This window comes from Stenella coeruleoalba, assembly GCF_951394435.1.
Source record: "Stenella coeruleoalba genome assembly, chromosome: 2".
Lineage (NCBI taxonomy): Eukaryota > Metazoa > Chordata > Mammalia > Artiodactyla > Delphinidae > Stenella > Stenella coeruleoalba.
In genome coordinates, this window is record NC_137147.1 from 27,261,067 (window position 1) to 27,282,721 (window position 21,655).

At 45.4% G+C, this 21,655-nt stretch overlaps 1 protein-coding gene across 1 annotated transcript; it reads right to left on the reverse strand.

Moving 5' to 3' along the window:
* Positions 1–1,189: 1,189 nt before the first annotated feature.
* DLST (dihydrolipoamide S-succinyltransferase) lies at positions 1,190–21,081 on the reverse strand. Its single transcript, XM_079913967.1, has 15 exons — positions 20,952–21,081; positions 20,336–20,369; positions 17,679–17,727; positions 14,846–14,901; positions 14,634–14,708; positions 14,359–14,414; positions 13,749–13,860; positions 12,084–12,239; positions 11,629–11,705; positions 9,723–9,820; positions 6,229–6,359; positions 4,757–4,830; positions 4,365–4,448; positions 3,795–3,962; positions 1,190–2,760 (listed from the first exon to the last, which is right to left on the reverse strand). The coding sequence occupies exons 1-15, from the start codon at positions 21,012–21,014 to the stop codon at positions 2,626–2,628; spliced, it is 1,368 nt and encodes a 455-aa protein (XP_079770093.1). The 5' UTR covers positions 21,015–21,081; the 3' UTR covers positions 1,190–2,625.
* Between the last annotated feature and the right edge of the window lie 574 nt (positions 21,082–21,655).

Consider the following 21,655-nt stretch of genomic DNA (forward strand, 5'->3'; position numbering starts at 1 on the left):
AAGGAGGAAGCAGGGCTGGTAGTGAACAGCACGCCAGCCTGTACCCAGCAGAGCAGTTGTGAGCCCCCCAGAAAGTGGCAGCACTGGGCTCCGTGAGAAGTAAAACAGGAAAAGACATCTTTGAAGAGGGTCATGGTGCCTGGGGGTGGTGCAGGGGAGTGGACCTAACCCTCACGGTGACCTCTTCAACAGATGGTGGCTCCTGAGAACTGGAATTCAAAGAGGGAAATGACAGGACCCGGCCAGAGCCTGGTGGAACCCGCTCCAAGTCTGTTCCTTCCGCTACACTCCCTCAGTCAGGTCAGAGCACCTCCAACTACTGTACAAAGTACAAGTTGCTTCTGGAACTTCTGGGCCTCATTCATGCAATGAACACTGCACATCGGGCACTTTGCTAGGCCCTGACTTTAGAATACTGTGGTCCCAGCCCTTAAGAGGCGTACAGTCTATTTCCATTTGATAAAAATGGGGCTAAATGTACCTCCTTTGTAGGTTTACTAAAGAAATTAAAGCTTCTAGCTCCATGCCCCAAACCTGACCTAAAATTCTTCCTTTCACTGAACCCAAGCTTTTTCTACTAGCTCTAGTTCTACCCTCTAGGAGCCACTCTGTTCCCGTGACAGACCTTCACATGAACATGGTATCACCGCAAGCGAGATGAGCAGGCAGGGACTGTGTGCGGAAAAGCCAGGCTGAGTTTAAGCCTGGACACCATCAAGCCTATCACACGTAGTCAGCGCAGATTATCTCTCAACCCCGTCCACTCGCCGTCACACACCACTTGCTCCTAGGAGGTGATCTACCCTCATTTGTTCAAATCACCCTTGAGCATCTGGGTACCCACGTGGCAATCAAGTGCAAAATGCGAAACTATGTTGCTCCACCACTCCCCCATCCATCCCAGAAATAACGCAAGGCAACGCCACCAAAATCTAAATGTCTGTTGGTGTTTGAAGGGGCTTCACGCAGGTGAGAACCAGTTTCTCTTCAACAGTGTGGCTTGCCGGGCTCACCAGGTTCAAGGAAGGAAGTGCCCTGGAAGGAAGCCAGGGCACTTTTCTGGATGAGAGGGACATTACGTGTCTTTCAGTGCTAATGACAGTTACAGTGCTGGAGACTTGCACCACCTCAGTAACCAAAAGAAGTACAGAAGCAGGAACCCTGTCTGCGAACATTTGCCCTTTAATTTGCATTTAAAATCAGTTTCTTTAAATATTTTAGTTACAAGTTCTGAATAGTGAAGACATAGGAGATGCTGCAGGCACTCAGTACTGGCTCCCACCCCTTCCCCCTACCCCAACCCCCAGGCCTTGCTTCTTCGCTCAAAATACAAATGGGCACCCTGCACTAAATAAATGGCTCCCTGTGTCAAGTGTCAGCAGCCTCAGGCCTGGATGCAGTTGGATACGAAGCGATGAAGCCCAGTAGCTTTCATGACAAGACGTGTGCATTTAACCATCCTCCGAAGAATTCCAATGACCGTGTCCAGACCCAAAGCAGTACCTCGTAGGTGACATCGGCCATTTCCCCACTGTGCACTAGCATCTTGGGCTGGTTTCCACCACAATCCATCCTCTCCCAGACCTGTGTTCTGTGGAGGAAGCGCTAAGGCTCCGCTCCCTAAGGGCCATGATACAGGAAGGAACAGAACTGCCTCTTCAGCCCACAGGCTTAAACCAATGGAATTTAAAAGCTCAAGACAATGTGAGCCAGTCCACAGTATGCCTCCTTCACTCCAATCTCTACCAGGCGCCATCCAGCCCTTGGTTGTGACACGCTGTCTCCCTGCCATGTGCTAGGATCTGCTCTAGATGAGAATAATGTGGTAGAATGGTCCCAGTGGTCTGGAAAGGGCAGCACAACCACAGCTGGGCATGCTTGTGCCAAAATGGGTCTTCCTGGTACAAAGCTATGACGGAGAGTGTGAGGGCAGGCCTGGGCTCTGCTCCAGCCTCATTTATAACCTCTGACCTCAGAAGCTGTCCTCCCCCTCAACACTGCCTACCCATCCCCTGCCCCTCCGAATCCCCCAGCCTGTGCTTCCTGGAAGAGGTAGAAGAGGCAGCTTGAAGTCAGTGACAGCTGAGAATGAAGATGCCATTTAAGAAGCAAAGCAGCACCTCCTGGCCTGTGGTCAATACCTCCACACGGGTGGAACCGAGTAAGGACGTGCACAGCCAGGACAGAGGTTGCTCCGAGCTTGGGAGGCACAGCACCCTCCTAGGCATCTCTGGAGAACAGACTTTCAAGAGATAGAAACTTAATCACATGGTCCCCGGCAGTTTCCCTATGGTATACTGGACGGGGGAGAAGCAAAATCATCTCAGCGGAGGGCTAATGGAGAAAGGCAGGAATATTAATGAGCATCCATTAAGGCTCTCTCTCTCCCTCAAGCCTAAGGAAATCAGATATTCGAGGGTAAGAGAACGGCGCAGAGAGGGAGAGAGCCTGGCAGGAACACCAAGAGACCTGTGACTGCTGGTTACATAGTGCCCTGGTTTCCTTGCTTGAGAACAACAGCATAGGCCTGTCTGTCACCAGGCTAACCCGGGGCCCGTGAGGGGACAGGGAGAAGACTGGTTTTCAGTTCCTGCATGGTTGATGTGTAGGGCGCATGGCTTCCTCCTACAGGTCCAATAGGAGGACTCTGGGATCCTCTACCGCTGCCTTGATTTTCCGGAGGAAAGTCACGGCCTCTCTGCCATCGATCAGCCGGTGATCATATGTCAGGGCCACGTACATCATGGGCCGCACCTCCACCTACAGAGAAGAGAGGTCGACAGGTTTGTCTGCCCCGTTGTCTGCAGCGGGGCAGAGAAAGCCCAGATGAAAGGGGAGATGACACAGCACAGCCCATAGTTAAGTTCCCAGTTGCAGAGCCTTTCCTGCTTTGCTGCTTCTGGATACGTACAGTATATTCAAAGACCAAGCCCTACCCTGAGTGCAAAGCTCCCACACTCAAAAGCTTAAACCAAGAAAACAGGAGTCTCCTTACAACTGCCTTTAAAAACACAAAACAAAAGAAAACAAAACACCATGCTCTGCCCTCTCACTTGTCTGCTGTCTACAGGGAAGTTCCTCTTCAGTTCTGGCTGCCTGCAGTTGCTTCTTTCGGGTTATAGTAACAACAAAAATTTTTTTTTTTATCCTGGGGTCCACAAATTCTCTGAAACTCTATGCAAAGTTGGGTGTATGAGCATTTTCAGGGAAGATCTATGATTTTTAGATTGAAAAAGGAGTTAGTGACCCAAAAAGGTTCTAAACATAGGAGTCCCAGAAAACATTTTCCTACCAACATATCTTCTAGGGCCAGCTCCAGACCCTTTGCCCTCATTCCGTAAACTCCCAGAAAACCTCTAAGCCTCATCATTACAACTTGGCAGCTTGTAGATGGCTCTGCCCTGCTGTCCTCTGTTCCCCAGGAGCAAGGACCATGTCTTCAACTGTATCCCCCCTCTCTACAGCACCTAGAGAATGAAGCCTGTTGACTAGTCCCAGATGAAGGAGCAAGCTTTCTCAGCTCAAAGGTTCTCAAACTTTAACATGCATCAGAATCATCTGTACTTTCTGCTTCACTAGGTCTCGGAAGGGGTCCAAGAATTTGCATTTCCAACAAGTTCCCAGGTGCTGCTACTCCACACACAATTTAAGAACCAGTGCCTCAGCTAGTAATTAGAAACTAGGAGATGCAACTTATGCCTGAAAGTATAGCGAATCTTTTATAATGAGCATCTAGTTAGACTTACCTCTCCTTATCGCCTAGCTGCTAGGACATTAATGGTGATGTTCCCTACCTTGCCTCCCACGACCACTGGCCTATCAAAGATGGCATGCATGCCCAGGATGGCAGACTGAGGGGGGTTGATGATGGGCGTTCCAAAGAGTGAGCCAAAAACGCCTCCGTTGCTGATGGTGAAAGTACCACCATCCATATCTTCAATGGCAAGTTCATTCTTCCGGGCCTAAAAACAGATTTTATAATTGAAAGGTAAGGTCAACCCAGCTTTCTTCACCTAAAGGAAGTCCAGAAGGCTCATATCTAAGATCAACGATCCAAGGTCTAGCTTTAACGCGAAAGCATTCAGCTGAGATGCCTATGACTAGTGCTCCACCAGGGGAAAGGACTTCAGAATCTTTACTTTTCTGTGGTTTCCTCTGATGAGCTCTTCAGTCGTAAGAGCACGATAAGCTCCACCAGGAAGCTGTACTTCAGCTCTCGCTTGTGACTGCTGTTCACAGGGGCCACGCACTCCTTTCAGAAGAAAGTGAGGCTCCAGCTCCCTGAGCACCGCTCACTGGCCCAGCCTTCCCCAGGCTCTCTTCCCTGACCTGCCCAGCAGCTCATACCATCCTTTCTCTTTTACCTTCTCTCCCAGTTCACTGATGGTTCGCTCAATATCGGCATAATTCATAGTTTCCACATTCCTGATGACGGGAACCACCAGACCCTGATGAGAGTGAAACGTTCTTTTCAGTTGCAAATTAATAGTACCCTTTATAGTTATAACTCTCTTGATTCAAGCCTATGGTCTCCCCTCCCCCAGAATATCCCCCAGACTCGTGATTAACGGAGTCTAAAATATTTAGGCTTGCCAGAGATAGAAGAACGTGGTATGGTCAAAAACAGGTTACTCTTCTAGTAACTCCCTTCTAAAAAGACAGAACTACAGGAAAGATCTCTCCCAGGGGTCTGCTTCTTCACACAGGTAAGGAGAGAGTCAAAGATCAGAGCTCCCCACTTCTTGCCCCAACATACCCGAGGCGTGGCCACTGCAACGCTGATGTCAATATAATCCCTATACACCACCTCTTTGGTTGTATCATCAATCACTATGAGAGAGAAAACACACATTACATACAACTCCCTAGGCCTAGGCTAGTGAGGAAAAATTTGCATTCATAGAGGAAAAAACCACGGTGCTTGGTACAGTGTGGGGTGACCAACTAGCACAAAACCCACCGCATTACAAGTGGCAGCTGACACTCCTCTTACTCCCATGCCAGCCAACTGTAACTTCCCCCAAGTGCCCTGACTAAGCATGAGCACAGGGGCATCCGTTTCCTTGGCAGCCCTCAGAGGGATCAATACACAGGCTAACACAGGATAAGTATGTGCCAAAGTTCTTGTCAGCTAGCTCTACTCCAGCCCTCCCTTAGCGAACGGCAGGTTTAAAAAGTGTTCCCAAAAAGGGCAAATTAGTAAAGGAAGTGGGGGGATGGGGATGTTGCCCATTCTGCTGCCCACTCTCAACAAGAAGGCAAGCCTCTTTCTAGGAGACTCGGTAGGAAGCAGGGTGGTCTGAGAGAGCAAACCAGCAGCTAAAAATTTAGGTCTGGTGCTCATGAGAAAATACAGGCTTGGGAATCTTTTTCATAGAAAGTCTGCATTGTATTACAGATAAGACACCCCGGGAAAAGCATGTAAAGTGAGAAAGAGGTCAGGGGAACTCTGAGAAATGCCTACATGTATGTGTAGGCAGAAGCGATGGAGAGAGTCATCAGGAAGCATAAGAAGAACGGAAGAAATAAAGAGATACGCATCAGGGTGAAACAAAGCCCTTCCACCCACCTTAGGGCACACCACTTGGCGGAAGGGACTAGGACTTCTATTTCTAGACTTTTAGGGACCCTGCACTGCTGAGGGTTGCAGAAGTGCCACTGTCCTCTCTAATCTTCCAGGGAACAGAGAATTGTCTCAATGGGAAAGAGAACTGCTTGTTAGGTCAACATTCCAATGATGTAGGTGAGCAAAAAGTAAGGAAAATGGGCACCAAGTCCAGGAAAGAGGGGCCAGGCCCAAGGCCTCCCAATGAGGTCCACTGACCAGAAATCAAAGGTCACCCTGGAGCTATGCCAGGTGTAAGAGTCAGGTCCCAAGATAATAGGGCTTGTGGGAGGGTGGGCATCAGCCAGAACACAAGTCTCCACACTGACACGAGAAGCCTGGATGGCTGGCCTGGCTCAGAACTGCCTGTCACCACAGCAGCTGCCAGGCTATGCACTGTGAAGAGAACCTGTTCTGTCCAGCTGCGGGGGAGGAGGTAATCATGACGTCCATTTGGGAAGGTGAGTCAAGAAATCCCCAGGGAAGGTACTCAAGTTTTCACACGTATGAAATAAGAAGTCTTAGTCTGTCGACCGCCGTCTTTGTGTCTGTGTGTGGGAGCAGGTGTGTGTTTACACGCACACCTCCCAGGACCTCTGTGATTCTAGCCACCACAAACTCACCTGCATTTACAACAGGCTGCTCCTGCAAGGCAAAGGCTGAGGCCTTCACGAATGCCGACATGAAGCCTAGTTTGAGGTTATGTTTCTTCAGAAAAGCATCTCTGTGCCGAGACCTCATCTCCTGGATGTTACTGCAAAGACACATTAACATTACAAAACAAACTGACCACAAAAGCAGCCTCAATTCTGACTTTCATACTGGTTTCTAACTCTGTGTACACAGCTGCATAAGCTTTATTCCCTTACTGTGGACCAACTACCTAAGTTCAAGTTTTGAAATAGTCCACTAGAGGTCAACACAATAACTTTATTCCTTTACAAAACCTGGACGCAAAGGAACCGGATCCAATCTGTCTTTAAGGTAGATTGAGCCCTTTACAGGGCTCCTTTGTGTTCCAGAAGTCAAAGATTTCAGTTAGACAATATGAACGAGAGCTCAGAGAGCACAGCAACATCCTCACCCTGGACAAGAAAGTGACTTCCAGCTACACTACAATCATGAGCCATCCACACCGAAAAAAGCTTTTTTTTAAGCATAAACAAAGTCCGCAAAGTAAGCACCATTCTTTTTGTCTCATTTATTTTCAAAATACCACCAAACCTGATTATGACTTCCCTGTGACATTCCTCCTGTCTCCTAACTAGTGAAGATGAAATAAACCCCAAAGCCCCACAGGTGCATGGGCTTCATGGGAGCAAAAGCAGTCATGACTATCTGTGGACGGGTATAATCCAGTGTTGTTTTAGGCTCACGAGAAAGTCAGTAGATTCATTCATCTCCCCAGAGTTAGCAGCTCCATCCGCTTGTTCCTTCTACCGTTTTTTTTTTTTTTTGTGGTACGCGGGCCTCTCACTGCTGTGGCTTCTCCCGTTGCGGAGCACAGGCTCCAGACGCGCAGGCTCAGCGGCCATAGCTCACGGGCCCAGCCGCTCCGCGGCATGTGGGATCTTCCCAGACCGGGGCACGAACCCGTGTCGCCTGCATCGGCAGGTGGACTCTCAACCACTGCGCCACCAGGGAAGCCCCCGTTTGTTCCTTCAAACAGGTACTAACACCCACCACACGTGGGGGTCAATGCAGGGCACCAAGATATAAAGATAATAAAGACACAGTTCCTGCTGTTAAGATTAGTTTGATGGACGTGGTTTCCCTGGTATTTAGAAAAGTGACCATGTGTGGATCTAAGCTTTTTAAAGTACAAGCAGCAAGGCCCCTAAGAAGCCTTTGCAAGGTGACCAGTCTTCGTTCCTTCGGGGCTGGTTTTTCACATACATACAACACATGTGCAACAGAGTTAGTGGGAAATGGCTTTCCCATCATTTTGCTGCAGAAACCTCTGTATTTATGGGAATACAGTTCCGAGATGGAAATCGAATTTAACTTTATCTTAGGCCCAAATGCTCAATTCTCCCTTTCTCTCTATAATGGCCTAATTTGACATTAGCACGAAAGATAAGATGATATAACTTTAACTCCCCCCTTTAGACCTTTTGTTTTTTAAAAGGGAAGTTTTCCTAGGGAGACTGATTGGTTTTAAAATGTTTTGTTTTCCTGAGTCTAACCTCATTTAGTGCTAGGATTACCACCCTAAAGACATTACTGGTTCCCAAGACACAAGAGCTGCAGAAGAGGGAAAGAGGAGTGATAAACATCTCTGCTCTCAAAACTGCCCAAATGCTATTGTCTGGTCATTAAGTAGTTTCTATTTCAGAGCTCTGCCCTTGCAGGCAGAGGCTGGGACAACAGGGGAGAGGAGAAGGTCTCAGAAAGGCCCCTTATGGGTTAGCTGATCAGTGCAAGACCCAAAGGGCACTCAATCTAAACCAGATTACTGACTGCAGTAAGACCCCAGGCCATCATTAAGTGACACTTCGATTAGCTGCTGAAAGGAGATCCAGCTATTGTACTTACCTTCAATCAAAGCTGTTGGGCCAACTGCATCTTTCAAGGCCACAAATATTTACATGTTTTGTCTTAAGGAATTGGGTAGAATTTCAAAGCCCAATTCGATTTGTGTACAATTTGGCCCTAATGCACTGAAACATAAGCTGCAGCCCTTGTGATTCATTAGTCAAGGTCCTTCCCTACATCCTATGGATAGGAGAGAAATCTTTGGCTTGAATGACATCCAGTCTTTTGGGAAGCTTCACAATAGAATGTATGACATCTAGTGAAATGGGCCACAGAGTCCTACTCTGTGAGTGCCACAGCACACTCCCCTCTCTACACTTCTCAGACTCCTTCCAAAGGAGACCAATTTCCTTAATGAAATGTAGATTCACAGACTAAACACTTGGGACAAAAATAAAAAACAAAGAGATGACCTGAAGACTTGATGATTTCACCTCCTGTATTAACTACGAACTCTTACCCTGGCACTTAAAACATTCTGAAGTATGGATCCAACTTTCTCTACCATTCTTTCTTACACATATTTCTCACAGCGATTGTTTCTCAAATGTGTCATGTACTTTCCTGTCTGTGCCAGGTCCATATTGTTAACATCTTCTGGAATGACCTTCCTCCACTATGTCAAAGTGCTAGTCGTTCTTTAAGGTCTATTAAAAATCTCTTTCCTCCAGGAAGCCTTTCCTGATCCCTACCTCCACCCTGTCACCTCATAAACAAATGATCTCATTCTCTTCTCCACTTCATACGTTTTGTATCCTCCTGATACTGACACTAGAGATTTTACTTTCTATTTATCTAAGCAAGATGGTAGCTCTATGAAGGTAAGGGCTCTTTTTCACTCATCTTTGCATCTCCCTCAAATATAGTGTAATATACTGTGCACAGTAAGCACTCAAAAACTGTTTGTTGACTTTAACTACATTCTCTTCCCTACAGTCCTGACACCTATAAACATCAAAGTCTTGAAGAAGATAAGTGAGTCAACGATTAGCTCACTACAGAAATGGGTATACTGAATTAGCCCCTTTGGTTAATTCTGAAGTTTTTCTTTAAAAGCACAACTTGCTTCCCATTTCATTATCAAAGCTGGGAAAGGTGAAAGATACAACAAGCCTATGCCTTTCCACCCACTCAATTCTGAGTCGCTTAGGAAGACACATAAGGAGCAGTCCCAGTGAGAAGGAAGCAGGGTATGGCGCCTGACTCTGGACACGCTGTCAAGTGATTCTGTATCCCTAGGGGAGCCTTGTCAGCCTGGATGCCCTATCTCTCTACTTGTCAGCTCGACAGTAGTCATTAGATTTTAAGACTATTACCAGCCTCGTTTATCAGAAATCACAAGATTCAGGTATAAAAGTAAAAGGCTAAGTTTTTTAGGTCACAGAGGAGGCAGGCACAGTATTAGGAAAGTCGATTAGAGAGTGAAACCAGTGGGTCACTCTGTATAAGTCAACAAGCACTGCAAAGAAGTACTTCTTTCCTGTTAAGTTAGTTTTAGAATCAGCACTAGGTAGGGACTTGGGCAAGTTCAAGTGTTCTCCAAGAAAATGGGCACAGGGAGGAAGAGGACTAGAGCTCTCACCTCATGTCAATCTCATTGAAAGTGGTAAGCATTGCGCAGGTATTCTGAGCCTCCTTCAGACGCTGAGCAATGCGCTGCCGCATCCTATTCATTTTCTCCTGAAAGGGAAAGTGGGACAAGTATTGACCACCTGGTCTCTCTGGAACTAACCCTTCACACTTAGTCTGAGGGAGCACTGGGCTTCCTAGGAGTGGATAAGGACAGACTGTAGTATCTAAATACAGGGAGAGATCCAGGCTTCCTCTTTCCTGTGGTGGCCTTGCTCCTCTGTGCAAGAACAAGGAAACACAAACTACCCACTCAGATGTGCCTGAAGTTTGACCAAGAATAGAGGCCTACAACAAACACATGAAAAGATGCTCAACATCACTAATCATTAGAGAAATGCAAATCAAAACTACAATGAGGTTATCACCTCACACTAGTCAGAATGGCCATTATCAAAAAATCTACAAACAATAAATGCTGGAGAGGGTGTGGAGAAAAGGGAACCCTCTTACACTGTTAGTGGGAATGTAAATTGATAAGCCACTATGGAGAACAGTATGGAAGTTCCTTAAAAAATTAAAAATAGAACTACGATATGACCCAGCAATCCCACTACTGGGCATATACCCTGAGAAAACCATAATTCAAAAAGAGTCATGTACCACAATGTTCACTGCAGCACTATTTACAATAGCCAAGACATGGAAGCAACCTAAGAGTCCATCGACAGATGAATGGATAAGGAAGATGTGGCATGTATATACAATGGAATATTACTCAGCTATAAAAAGAAATGAAATTGAGTTATTTGTAGTGAGGTGGATGGACCTAGAGTCTGTCATACAGAGTGGAGTCAGAAAGAGAAAAACAAATACCGTGTGCTAACACATATATATGGAATCTAAAAAAAAAAATGGTTCTGATGACCCTAGGGGCAGGACAGGAATAAAGACACAGACGTAGAGAATGGACTTGAGGACACGGGGAGGGGGAAGGGTAAGCTGGGAAGAAGTGAGAGAGCGGCATGGACATATATACACTTCCAAATGTAAAACAGATAGCTAGTGGGAAGCAGCCGCACAGCACAGGGAGATCAGCTCGGTGCTTTGTGACCACCTAGAGGGGTGGGATGAGGGTGGGAGACGCAAGAGGGAGGGGATATGGGGATATACGTATGCATATAGCTGATTCACTTTGTTATACAGCAGAAACTAACACAACATTGTAAAGCAGTTATACTCCAATAAAGATGTTTCTATTAAAAAAAAAAAGAATAGAGGCCTCGGATATGGTTTGATTTAAAAACCAAGACCAATTTATGGAAGAGTGTGGGGTAGGGCTAGCCAGCCCAGGAGTCATTGCACAAAGGGAAATTTCTGGTAATAAAGACTTGCCCGAGAATAGCTACTGGTGGAATGGAAACTCAGAGGCAACAAACTTTTGAGGCTATAGTATTTTTAGGAGGTATTCTCAGGCAGAGGAACCCACCCTCTTGACCATACTTCCTTGAGGTCTTATGTCTGCTCCTGACTGCCACTGGGTAGCCCTCAGCTAAGTATCCCGGAAGTATAGGAATAGAGCTCACTAAACCACCTCTCCGAAGTATGCGTTATCGTGGGAGGGAAGGGATGCGTCACTAGGCTACCATCCCCTGCGTATATCTTACTCACCCACAGCATTTCACTGCTGGCATAACAAAGTGGGAAAAACCAATGGACAAGTGTTCAGAAGACCTCTGGTTCTAGTCCTGTCATCTGACAGTCATGTCACTGAACAAGTCGCATCCTAAACTCAATTTCCTTGTCAAGGCCAAGGGAATCAGCTGCCAGCCATTCAAACGTAGGCAGAGCATACCCACTCCATTAATCTCAGCACTGCCCCTCGGCTTCTTTCTTGGAAGTGGTCCTCAGAGACTTACCCGATGTTCTGAACGCAGACCTGTGCCAGCTCCTGGCTCAGCTACTGGAGGGGCAGCAGTGGGTTTTACGGCAGACACTGAAAATGAAGAAAGGGTACACTGCATCAGAAAATGAGAAACATTTACTTGAGTACATGCCAGTGCTTTCATACCGTACTGTCACTTAATCTTCAAGATATGCTGAGGTGAATTACTATCATTCCTACTTCACGAACGAACAATCTGCTCAGAGAAGTTAAATAACTAGCCTAAAGTCACACAGCTATACACTCAGCTAAAAAGCTGAGATGCAAACCCTTTGTATCAGGTCTTCTGATACAAAGTCTAGAATTCTTTCTACAAAGCAGACAGTGGAGCCTGTTCAGAGCCGTAATTAGTCTTAGACTGTGAGGGAACATGACATAAGATGAGATGTTGTTCTCCCACATAAAGACACGTGGGAGCCAGAGGCTTACCTGGTTTGCTAGTGAGAGGTTGTGAGGGCGAGGGCACTGGTGGCATCTGAGTGGGTATAGATGCTGCAGGGGGAGGAGGAACTGCCGATGCTGCAGGTTCTGCTTTTGGGGCTGCGGCAGCAGGAGCTTCGGCTGGCCTGGCCTTAGCAGGAACAGCTGAAAAACAGGAAAAATAGATGCCATTGGCACTATCTAGAATGGAAAGCAACCAAATTGCAGATACTAAGTAGAATTTAGCAGCAAAAGCTCTATCTCCAATCAATTAACAAATACTTCCTGAGTATTTGCTATACATGTAAAGCTTTGAGATACACAGAATGATTTAAGGCACTATGCTGCTATTCCCCAGGGCTCCTAGATGTCCTACGTTAGATAACTGACTTAATTCAGCTGCCTTCCTGATTTCACAAATATCTACTGATCATCAAATTCAGCCAGTACTTTCAAAGCACCTACTGAAGTCCATGGTAATGTAAACTTCAAAGCAAAAGAAACCCAGGTAATTTAAGATGTTAAAATACACACATAAGAGCAACACCTTTCTAGTTATGGTAATACTGATCGTCTCCTCTTCTATTTTAACATCCCATGTGGGAGAATACTCTTAACTATTAAAACTTAAAAGTTTAAATAATCAAGGGCACATTTAGACTGAAGACTTCAAAGCATTTTATCTAGGGTAACTTTATAAACCAATGAGGTGGTCAAGCAATATAAATTCACAACTTTAAATATTTTTGATTTTACCAATTTGGACATCACATCTGGGTTTACATTTAAATTAGAAGAACATTCTCTTAAGGAATGATCAGAAGATGAAATTCTCCAACTAGAAGAATCAATCTTATCCCCTAGCCTTCTACTGTATGTTGTTTCTATTCTGGGCTTCTGGTCTTGCCCTGATCAATCATAACGATGCAATCTACCATCTTTCTGCTTAACTATCTTAACAATGAAAAAAATACTTTAGTAGTTACAGCATTTAATTAAGAATCAGAAAGTTCTTTTCTAATCTCTAATACTGGCTGTGAGATCCAGTACAAATTCATTTCCTTATTTCTCATTTCTTCCCAAGAGAAATCCAACTCTCCCTAAAAAATGTTATGAGAGAATAGATATGAAAAAACTACACCAAATTCTCTATAACAGACAGGATGAAATACTACTTCTCGTTTTAGAAGAGTGGCTCCCAGCCCTAGCTGTGTATCAGAATCACTTGGAGAGCATTAAAAACAACAACAACAACAACAACAATGAAAACTATGATAAGATAACCAGGATCTGAAAACCCCAGATTTAATATATCAGAATCCCTGGGACTCAGAATCTAGGCATTTGTATTATTTTTAAAGCCTCCATGTGACTCTGACGCCGGGATTGGGGTGGGGGGAAATCACTGTCTTTAGAATCTTCTTCATTCCTATTTAAGAAAAGGTCCAGCACAATAAAGAACAGAGTATTATGAGCTTTATTTTTTTAATACCCTTTTCTTCTAAAACTTGACATTTAAAGTTCACAATATAAATAGCTCCCCTCTTACTGCCTCAAAAAGGGCAGAGGGAATGCCAAATGGTCTTTGAGGTATCAAGGAATTAGTATATTATGCTCAGCCCCAGTTCCAAGGGGGAACACTGGAGACCTTGACAACCAGGAGAACTTCTTTACCGCCAGTTTTCCTGAGTGTGAAAAGAGGAGTGCCTCCTTCTACTTTTCCCCCATCAGGTACCAAAAGAGCTTCAATCATGCCATTTGCTGGTGATGGAACCTGCACAGATGTCTTGAAAAGAAGACAGATGGAGAAAGAGTCCAAATTTTTACTCAGCATTAGAAAATTAATTGTATAGAATCTCAAATGAGTCACAAGAGTTGCAACACAGATACACAAGACCCTGTATATAGAAACACCAAGGCCACACTTTCAGAGTAAGAGTAATCAATGCTACTGTGAAGATTCACCCTTTCTGTCCTTTCTCAGAACACTAAAGCAAGATTCAGTTAATGTGTTTCCAAGTGATACATAAAAACAACTGGAAACAGCTCATGCACACACACACAAAAGCTATAAAACTAAAGCTATTAAAGTACATAGTACATACACCTAGAACAATCTAAAATTAAACTTTTAATGTTTTCTTTTTAATGAGCTATTCCAACAATTTTACAACTGAGGCAGTTAAAAATTATCTATAACCAACAGTTAAGTCCCTGTTCCTTTCATTAGGTTAAGAAACCAAGGGGAGACCATGAAAAGTTGGTACTAATAGGACAAGCCTACCTTGTCAGTTTCAATCTCACAAACCACTTCATCTTCTGCAACTGTGTCTCCAACAGCTGAAAAGATAGTCAAAGGCTACCTCTTAGGGTGCAGGGGGGAACCCTCCAGTAGCCACAAAATCCCCATTGGCAGGTGTGTTACAAGACCCCTTTCCTAAAGCCAGGGGAAAGTACACTGCAGGTAAAGAAAAGGGTGGAGCCACTGATTATCGTGGGGGTAAAGGGGACTTTTCAAAAGTATTTAAACTTAAGAAGTGAGAAGGCACTAAATCTTACCTTTCTCCCACCTGACATCCCCTTCTGTGACAGATTCTGCAAATGCTGGGGTATTGACTGTAATCACATCATCCTCTAGTAAAAGAGGGGGAAAAAAAATCACATAGTCCACATTTCTCCTTTTTAATTTTTTTCTTTAATTAAATTCAGTCAATTGTTGTTCTTCCATTAAAACTCCATTCCCAATAAGGTAGGGAGCTGAAGGTACTTACTGCACACAGCTGTAGTTCTGAAAAAGCGAACACTGAAGACACTACCGCTGTTAATGCTAGAAAACAAACATAAAAGTAAACTCCTTTAACAGGTGATTCACTCACATTTTAGTCTAGATAAGGCATCACGGGTCACCTTCCCTTTTTTATTTTCATTTTTTAAATTTTTATTGGAGTATAGTTGATTTACAATGTTGTGTTAGTTTCTGCTGTCAGCAAAGTGAATCAGTTATACATATATCCACTCTTTTTTAGATTCCTTCACCTTCCCTTTATTTTTTATTATTATTATTTTTTTTTTTTTTGCGGTACGCGGGCCTCTCACTGTTGTGGCCTCTCCCGTTGCGGAGCACAGTCTCCGGGCACGCAGGCTCAGCAGCCATGGCTCACGGGCCCAGCCGCTCTGCGGCATGTGGGATCCTCCCGGACCGGGGCGCGAAACCGCGTCCCCTGCATCGGCAGGCGGACTCTCAACCACTGCACCACCACGGAAGCCCCACCTTCCCTTTAAATCAGTGATTCTTGACTAGGAGTGCCCATCAGTGTTACCTGGGAGAACTTTTTCAAAGCATACATGTCTAGGCCCCATTCCCAGAGATTCTGACTCAGCATGTCTAGAGCAAAGCCTGGATGACTTGGGTGTCTTAAACAGTGAGTCCCTTGGGTGAGTGAAATGTGCTGCAGTGAAATGCCAGCTCTCCCAGAACAGATCTAGTTTGGGTCTTTGAAGAAAAAGATAGCATCTTGGCCCTTTGCATACCCACCAAAAGGACTCAGCTTCCTGATGACGTTTTTTTCTTAACTAAATGCAAGTAAGATAAATTGTGTGTCCTCAGGGTACATGCCACTGTGCCACATACAACAGAATTTCTGTCCACACGATTATAGATTTATATAGGACAGCAAGATGAGACAGTTAACAAGTAAAACAAGGTGTTATATGCAAAACAAACAAACAAACAAAACACCAAAAAACTGATACAGTATCTCCTAATCTGTTCTCTTGCCAGGAGGCAGCATATCAGTCCATTCTGGACTCATTCAAGAGGAACTTCAAAAGAGCAAGGTAGGGCTTCCCTGGTGGCGCAGTGGTTGAGAGTCCGCCTGCCGATGCAGGGGACACGAGTTCATGCCCCGGTCTGGGAAGATCCCACATGCCGCGGAGCGGCTGGGCCCAGTGAGCCATGGCCCCTGAGCCTGCGCATCCAGAGCCTGTGCTCCGCAATGGGAGAGGCCACAACAGTGAGAGGCCCGCGTACCACACACACAAAAAAATATATTACCTTGTATGCACAAAATCATTAATAGTGGTTACCACTGGAGAGTGGGAAACGTAGATATATACGGTATCTATGGTTATCTGTTACATACACACACATTTTGGAAGAGTGATTTGGACTGATGGGGACTTTCACTTTCTACACTTCAGGACTGTTTGAATATTCTACCATAACCATCTTTATAACAGAAAAGTATAACAGATTTAAGTTGCCTTTTGATATTTTTATTTTTATAATTTCAAAATAACTATAAGGTCTATGTAAAATCAAGGGGAAAATGTATGTTATTAAAAAAATACAGAACACAAAGTGTTCTGCCAACAGTTTACAACCATGTATAGGTACATGTTCATAGGCAAGAACTAACAGGTAATGTATAAATGCAGAGACTGCTCTCTGAGGACACCCGAGAACATGGAGCACTGGCTGCCTCTGGGAAGAGAAACTTGGTGGCACCGGAGAACAGGAAAAAATCTCCTCATGGACACTCATTTTACTTCTGAACCATGTAAATTTATAAGCTATTAAATAAAAACATAAAACCAAAAATAGTTTTACAATAAAAGATTTTTAAGTAAAATGGGTACCTTATTCATGAAAAAAGACAATATACGACACAAAAACAGTTATTAGATTAGAGTAATACCCTAATGTGTGATCCTTATCCCTCAAAGTTTAGGGTATTTTAAAATAATTTACTTTTGAATAGTTATTTATTGCATTTATTGCATAGGATTTGTGGCTGCTCCACTTTTCATTTAAACTGCAGATGAGTAACACATTTTGAATCTCCCTAAATAACTTTTAAATTACAAAAGTATTAGATGTTAACAGTAGAATACTTAGAAACAGCAAAAAGAACATTTACAATGGGATTATGCTTGTAATGCACAGTGAAGAAGGAGCCAATCTGCTCACCCTTCATTTTGAAGATCCTACCTGTAGAGAAAATAGCTTGACAGCTGCTCAACAGGTAACTAAAGAGCATCCTCTTACCACCACCCTGAAAATACTTGGAATGCAAAGTAGCATTAAGCAACATTCATAAGCAGAAGTTAATCTGAAACACACATGGGTGGCCTTTCCCCAAACTTTGCATTATGCAATAATAGCATTCCCTCTGAACTAGGCAAAGTCCCATGACTCAACTGACTAGTCTTCTGCTTTTACTGTTTCTAAAATGAGTAACCATGCAACCAAACAGATGCTCTTAATCTCCACAATAGATGTAACCTCCAGTCCCTCAGCTTCACTTGTATCCAACCAGAATATTTAGGAGCACCTTTCTGTATCTATTCCCATAAAAAGAGGATTCCAGCTTCACTTCCATTATAATCTAAACACCTCAGGACAGACACACTCCTGGTCCAGCACTTAATTAACATGGGGCTGAAGCTCAAGCACATGTCATAAATTAACATCAAGATTAGGTAGAGGGACTCAACATGACCAGCTTGATTACTGGGCTTGAAAGACAGTTAAGACAGCAGATGGTTCAACTGGTGTCTTAAATACCCCATGTCCACATATCTGTGCTTCCCAGTGATACTTACACAGTCTTCCTGCTGTCAGGGTAACCTGGTCCCTGACATAAGGAGATCCCTGCAAGAAACAAAACAACTCTTAACCAACAACTCTTTATCTTATACAGGATACCTGCTGGGAATGGAAAAGAAGTCTGTTCACCCCCTAACTCTGAGGTAGAACAGGATCAACAGCAGGCAACAACATAATCTTTATCACACAGAGTCCTGCTTCTTAAACTTTTCCACCACAGCAATAGTAATGGCAGAGAACAACAGGCATGTGGGACTTCGGGTGGGAATGGCTTTGAGGAAGAAAGGGGAGAATTCTATAATCTTATTTATCTTAAAACTCATAAACTTTCATTATCCCTTTATGTTTTCATACTAAAATGCTCTACTCCCCAAGACTTCAAATACAATTGAAGCTTGAAAAAGACACATGATGGCTTATCCTGTGACTACATATAGCCTAATCAGAGAAGCAGTGGGAATGTTTGATCTGAGTTTGTTTCCCTGGTTACTTAAAATGCACTGAGCAGGAAGTCTTGTTGCCTGAACCCCAGTAGCAAAGACTAGGCTACTTCAGGCCTAAGGTCTCCAGCTTGCTCTAGGACCAAGCAAATCATTGTCCCTCCTTTCAGTTTATTGTTTTCCTACACTCTTCCCGAGGCCTTCCACTCTGGTCATACTCAACAAGGTGCGAGCTCCTTTCTGCCCCACCAATTGTCCTTATCACGGATAACTGCACTTCTTCAACTGACAACTGATTACTATATCTGCTTCACCTGATTATATTCTTTCATGTGTCTTATTTTTTCAGATCTATTAACAACTCTTTCTGAACCACGGGCAGGGTAAACACCAAATGGGAGACAATTCTCTCTTGTGCCCTCCTCCTTACAAACACCCCCAGGGTTTCAGAGGCAAGTTAAGTCACCTCTATATCCAGTAACCAATGATGCTGCAGTACAAATCCCAAACACAGCATATATTTGAGCTAGAACAGTCAGCAGCCCTTACTGATTTTTGGAACCCTAACTCCAATTTAGAGTTCATCCTATAGCAAGTTTCATTTGTACAGTGTTTAAGAGTTTATAAAAAGCTTTCATGTAATGACCTCATTTTGATTTTTGTGTCTCACAACTCCCTGAAGTGGAACGACCATCTGCCATTACTCCCGTTTCATATATAAGCAGGGCTTCTGGAGGTTAAGTGACTAGCCCAAGGAGAAGCCCTGAACCACAACGCAACCCCCAAATACAAGGCTCTTCCCATTGTCCTGCCAATCTATGAAGTGGAGAAAATGTTTACTGACATTTTTCAAAATTCCAAGTTAAAAAGTTTATTACTGAGAGTCCACTATGAGCGAACACTGTGCTAGGTGCCTATGATCTCATGACTCTAAGGATAAAGTCCAAAAACTTTCCATATTCCTGTCTAGCCCTCCCAGACAGGCTTCCTTTCCATTTCTATGACCGGTCAAGTCTCTTCCTGCCTGAAAACCTTTGCACAAGCAATCCCTTTTGTTTAGAATATCGTTCTCCTGGCCAACTCCTATGTATTCTTCAAGACTTAGCTTAAATGTCACTTCTTTGGGGAAGCCTTTACTGACGTTGCCACCACACTCTCCACCCTCCCAAGCCTGGCTACATCATCCCATCCTCTCATTACACTCCACTTCTCCTTTATAGTAATCACAATGTAATTATGTCCTTAAGTATGCATAAATATATATTTGTTTTCTCTCCAAGTAGCCCCTAAGATCCTGGAGGGTAGAGACCACCTCTATCCCTGTCACGTAGCACACTGCCTGGCATGTAGTAAGAATTCAATAATCTGTTGATTATATGAGTAAATGATAACATGGTGGGTTAGGAGTTCGGGCTGAGGAATAGGCAGACCTGGCTTGACCAATAGTTGGCTGCATCACCTTGGTCAAGGCACTTAACCTCTCTTAAGTCTTGAGTTATACATTTGTAAAATAGAGAAAACACCTCTTTTACTCTTTCTTGATGATTAACTGAAAAAATGCACAGAAAGCACTCAGAACAATGCCTGGCACACAGAATGCCCACAATAAGATCAACTCATTCAACAAATACTTATGCCACGCATATAAAGAACTGTTGAGATAAAACCTAAATTCTCGCTAGTCTCTATGCCATCTTCTATCTCATGCCACTCTCTCCCTCAACTAAAATGCTCTGGCCAAACCACCCTTTTTCCAGTTCCAAAATACTGCCAAGCTTTTCCCTCCTCAGGGACTTTGTACATGCTATTCTCTTTCTTTCTCCTGCTTTTCATCCGGCTGGCCTGTCACATCCTCTGGGTCACAGCTTTAGTGTCCAGCTTCGTATGTTTCCTTCTCAGCATTTAACCAAGAGTCACAATAGTTCACTTGTTTAGCAATTTACATTTTGTCTTTCCCACTAGACTGTAAGCTCCAGGAGGGCGAGAACCCATCACTGCTGGATCCCTTGTGAGGGCCTAGCATGGTGCCTGACACTCAGCAGATACTGAGTAGCTAAGTGCTAAATGAATAAATGATAGCTGTTATTAAACAACACCTGTTTCACTTCTATCTATCTGAACACGATGCGAAGAAACACAGGCACCCCGATTTCCTCGCATACTGCTCTGCCCAGGAGGACAGCATTTTAGGTGACGGCAAGGGCAGAACTTACCAGGCAGGGAACGTCTCCCTAGAGGGCAGTTCCCCTGTTGAGAAAGAAGACATTATCGACGTCACCCAAGACGAAAGGGGAGAATAAACAGCTTTCTCTTTCAAGCACAGACTCAAAGCTGCCCAGGTGCCGGTGACAGGCGAATCTCATGACTCCAAAAGGTGAAGGCAACAGCCTGGGCGGGCTCTCAGTCCGTCAGCACACGGGGCCTGCCAAACTATCTCAACTTCCCAACCGGATTGATATCCACCAACTTAAACAGAAAGGAAGCGGGCCCCCGAATCCCGTCGGGGCTTCCGCGGCGCCTCCTCCCGAACTCTGAGTCTCGTGCGGGGGCGGGCGCGGCTCTAAGGCGGCTCCTCCGCCGGGGCGGAGGGTGGGGTCCAGCAGGGGACGGGGCGCCGGCTGTCTCGGGAAGGCGACGGGCCGGTGAGCTCCGCAAGACGGCCCCGAGGGCAACAGCGGCTCTGGGCCGCCCAGCCCGCGGCCTCCGAGTCCCAGTGCCCTTGGTGCCCGGCCTGGCCGGGGCGCCACGCCCCTGTCCCTGTCCCCAAGCCGCCCGTCCGCCGCCGGCGAGTTTCTCACCCGCCGGGGCCCCGGCCCGGCCGTACCATACCTTCTGGAAGGCGGAGAGCGAGCGGCTGAACGCCCGGGACAGGAAGCGGGACCGGGACAGCATCGCGCCGGCGGTGGCGGAGGCGGCGGAGCGGAGGGCAGGCGGCCACCGGATATAGGGCCCGGCAACAACCGGAAGCGGGGCGGGCCGCGGCACCCGCCGCTCGGGGAGGGGTGTTCGGAGCGAACCACTGGCGGGCGGGGGGAACCGACGGGCAGCGCGGAGCTGCCACCGCCTCAAGCCAGCTGTCCGCGCTGGTGAGGCTGCCGCGCTGCCAGCCGGCCGGGGCCGGTCCTCCCGAAGGTGCCCCTCTGTCCTGGCACCCAGGGGCACCGCGCCGTTCCTCCTCTGCACTACCGGAAAAGAGCCGAAGGCGGCATGGGCTTCGAACTCGGACCTTGGCAGACTTGCCTGCCTTATCTTACACTTGTGTGGCCTTGGGCAGGTGACATTGCCTTCCTAAGCCTCAGGTTCCTCAAATATTGAAAAAAGCAATAATCACTTGCCTCGCTCCCTAACACCGGAACAAAGAAACAGAACCCCAAGGAACCTCTAAAGGGCTCCCATTGCCCTTTAACCGAGTTGAAGATCTTCACCAAGTAGGCTTACTTCTGCATCCACATCTCCTGATCTGCCATAGTGCCAACTCAAACTGTCTCCAGCTGAGCTAATTGTTCCCCATACATCCTGTACATTTTGAAGGC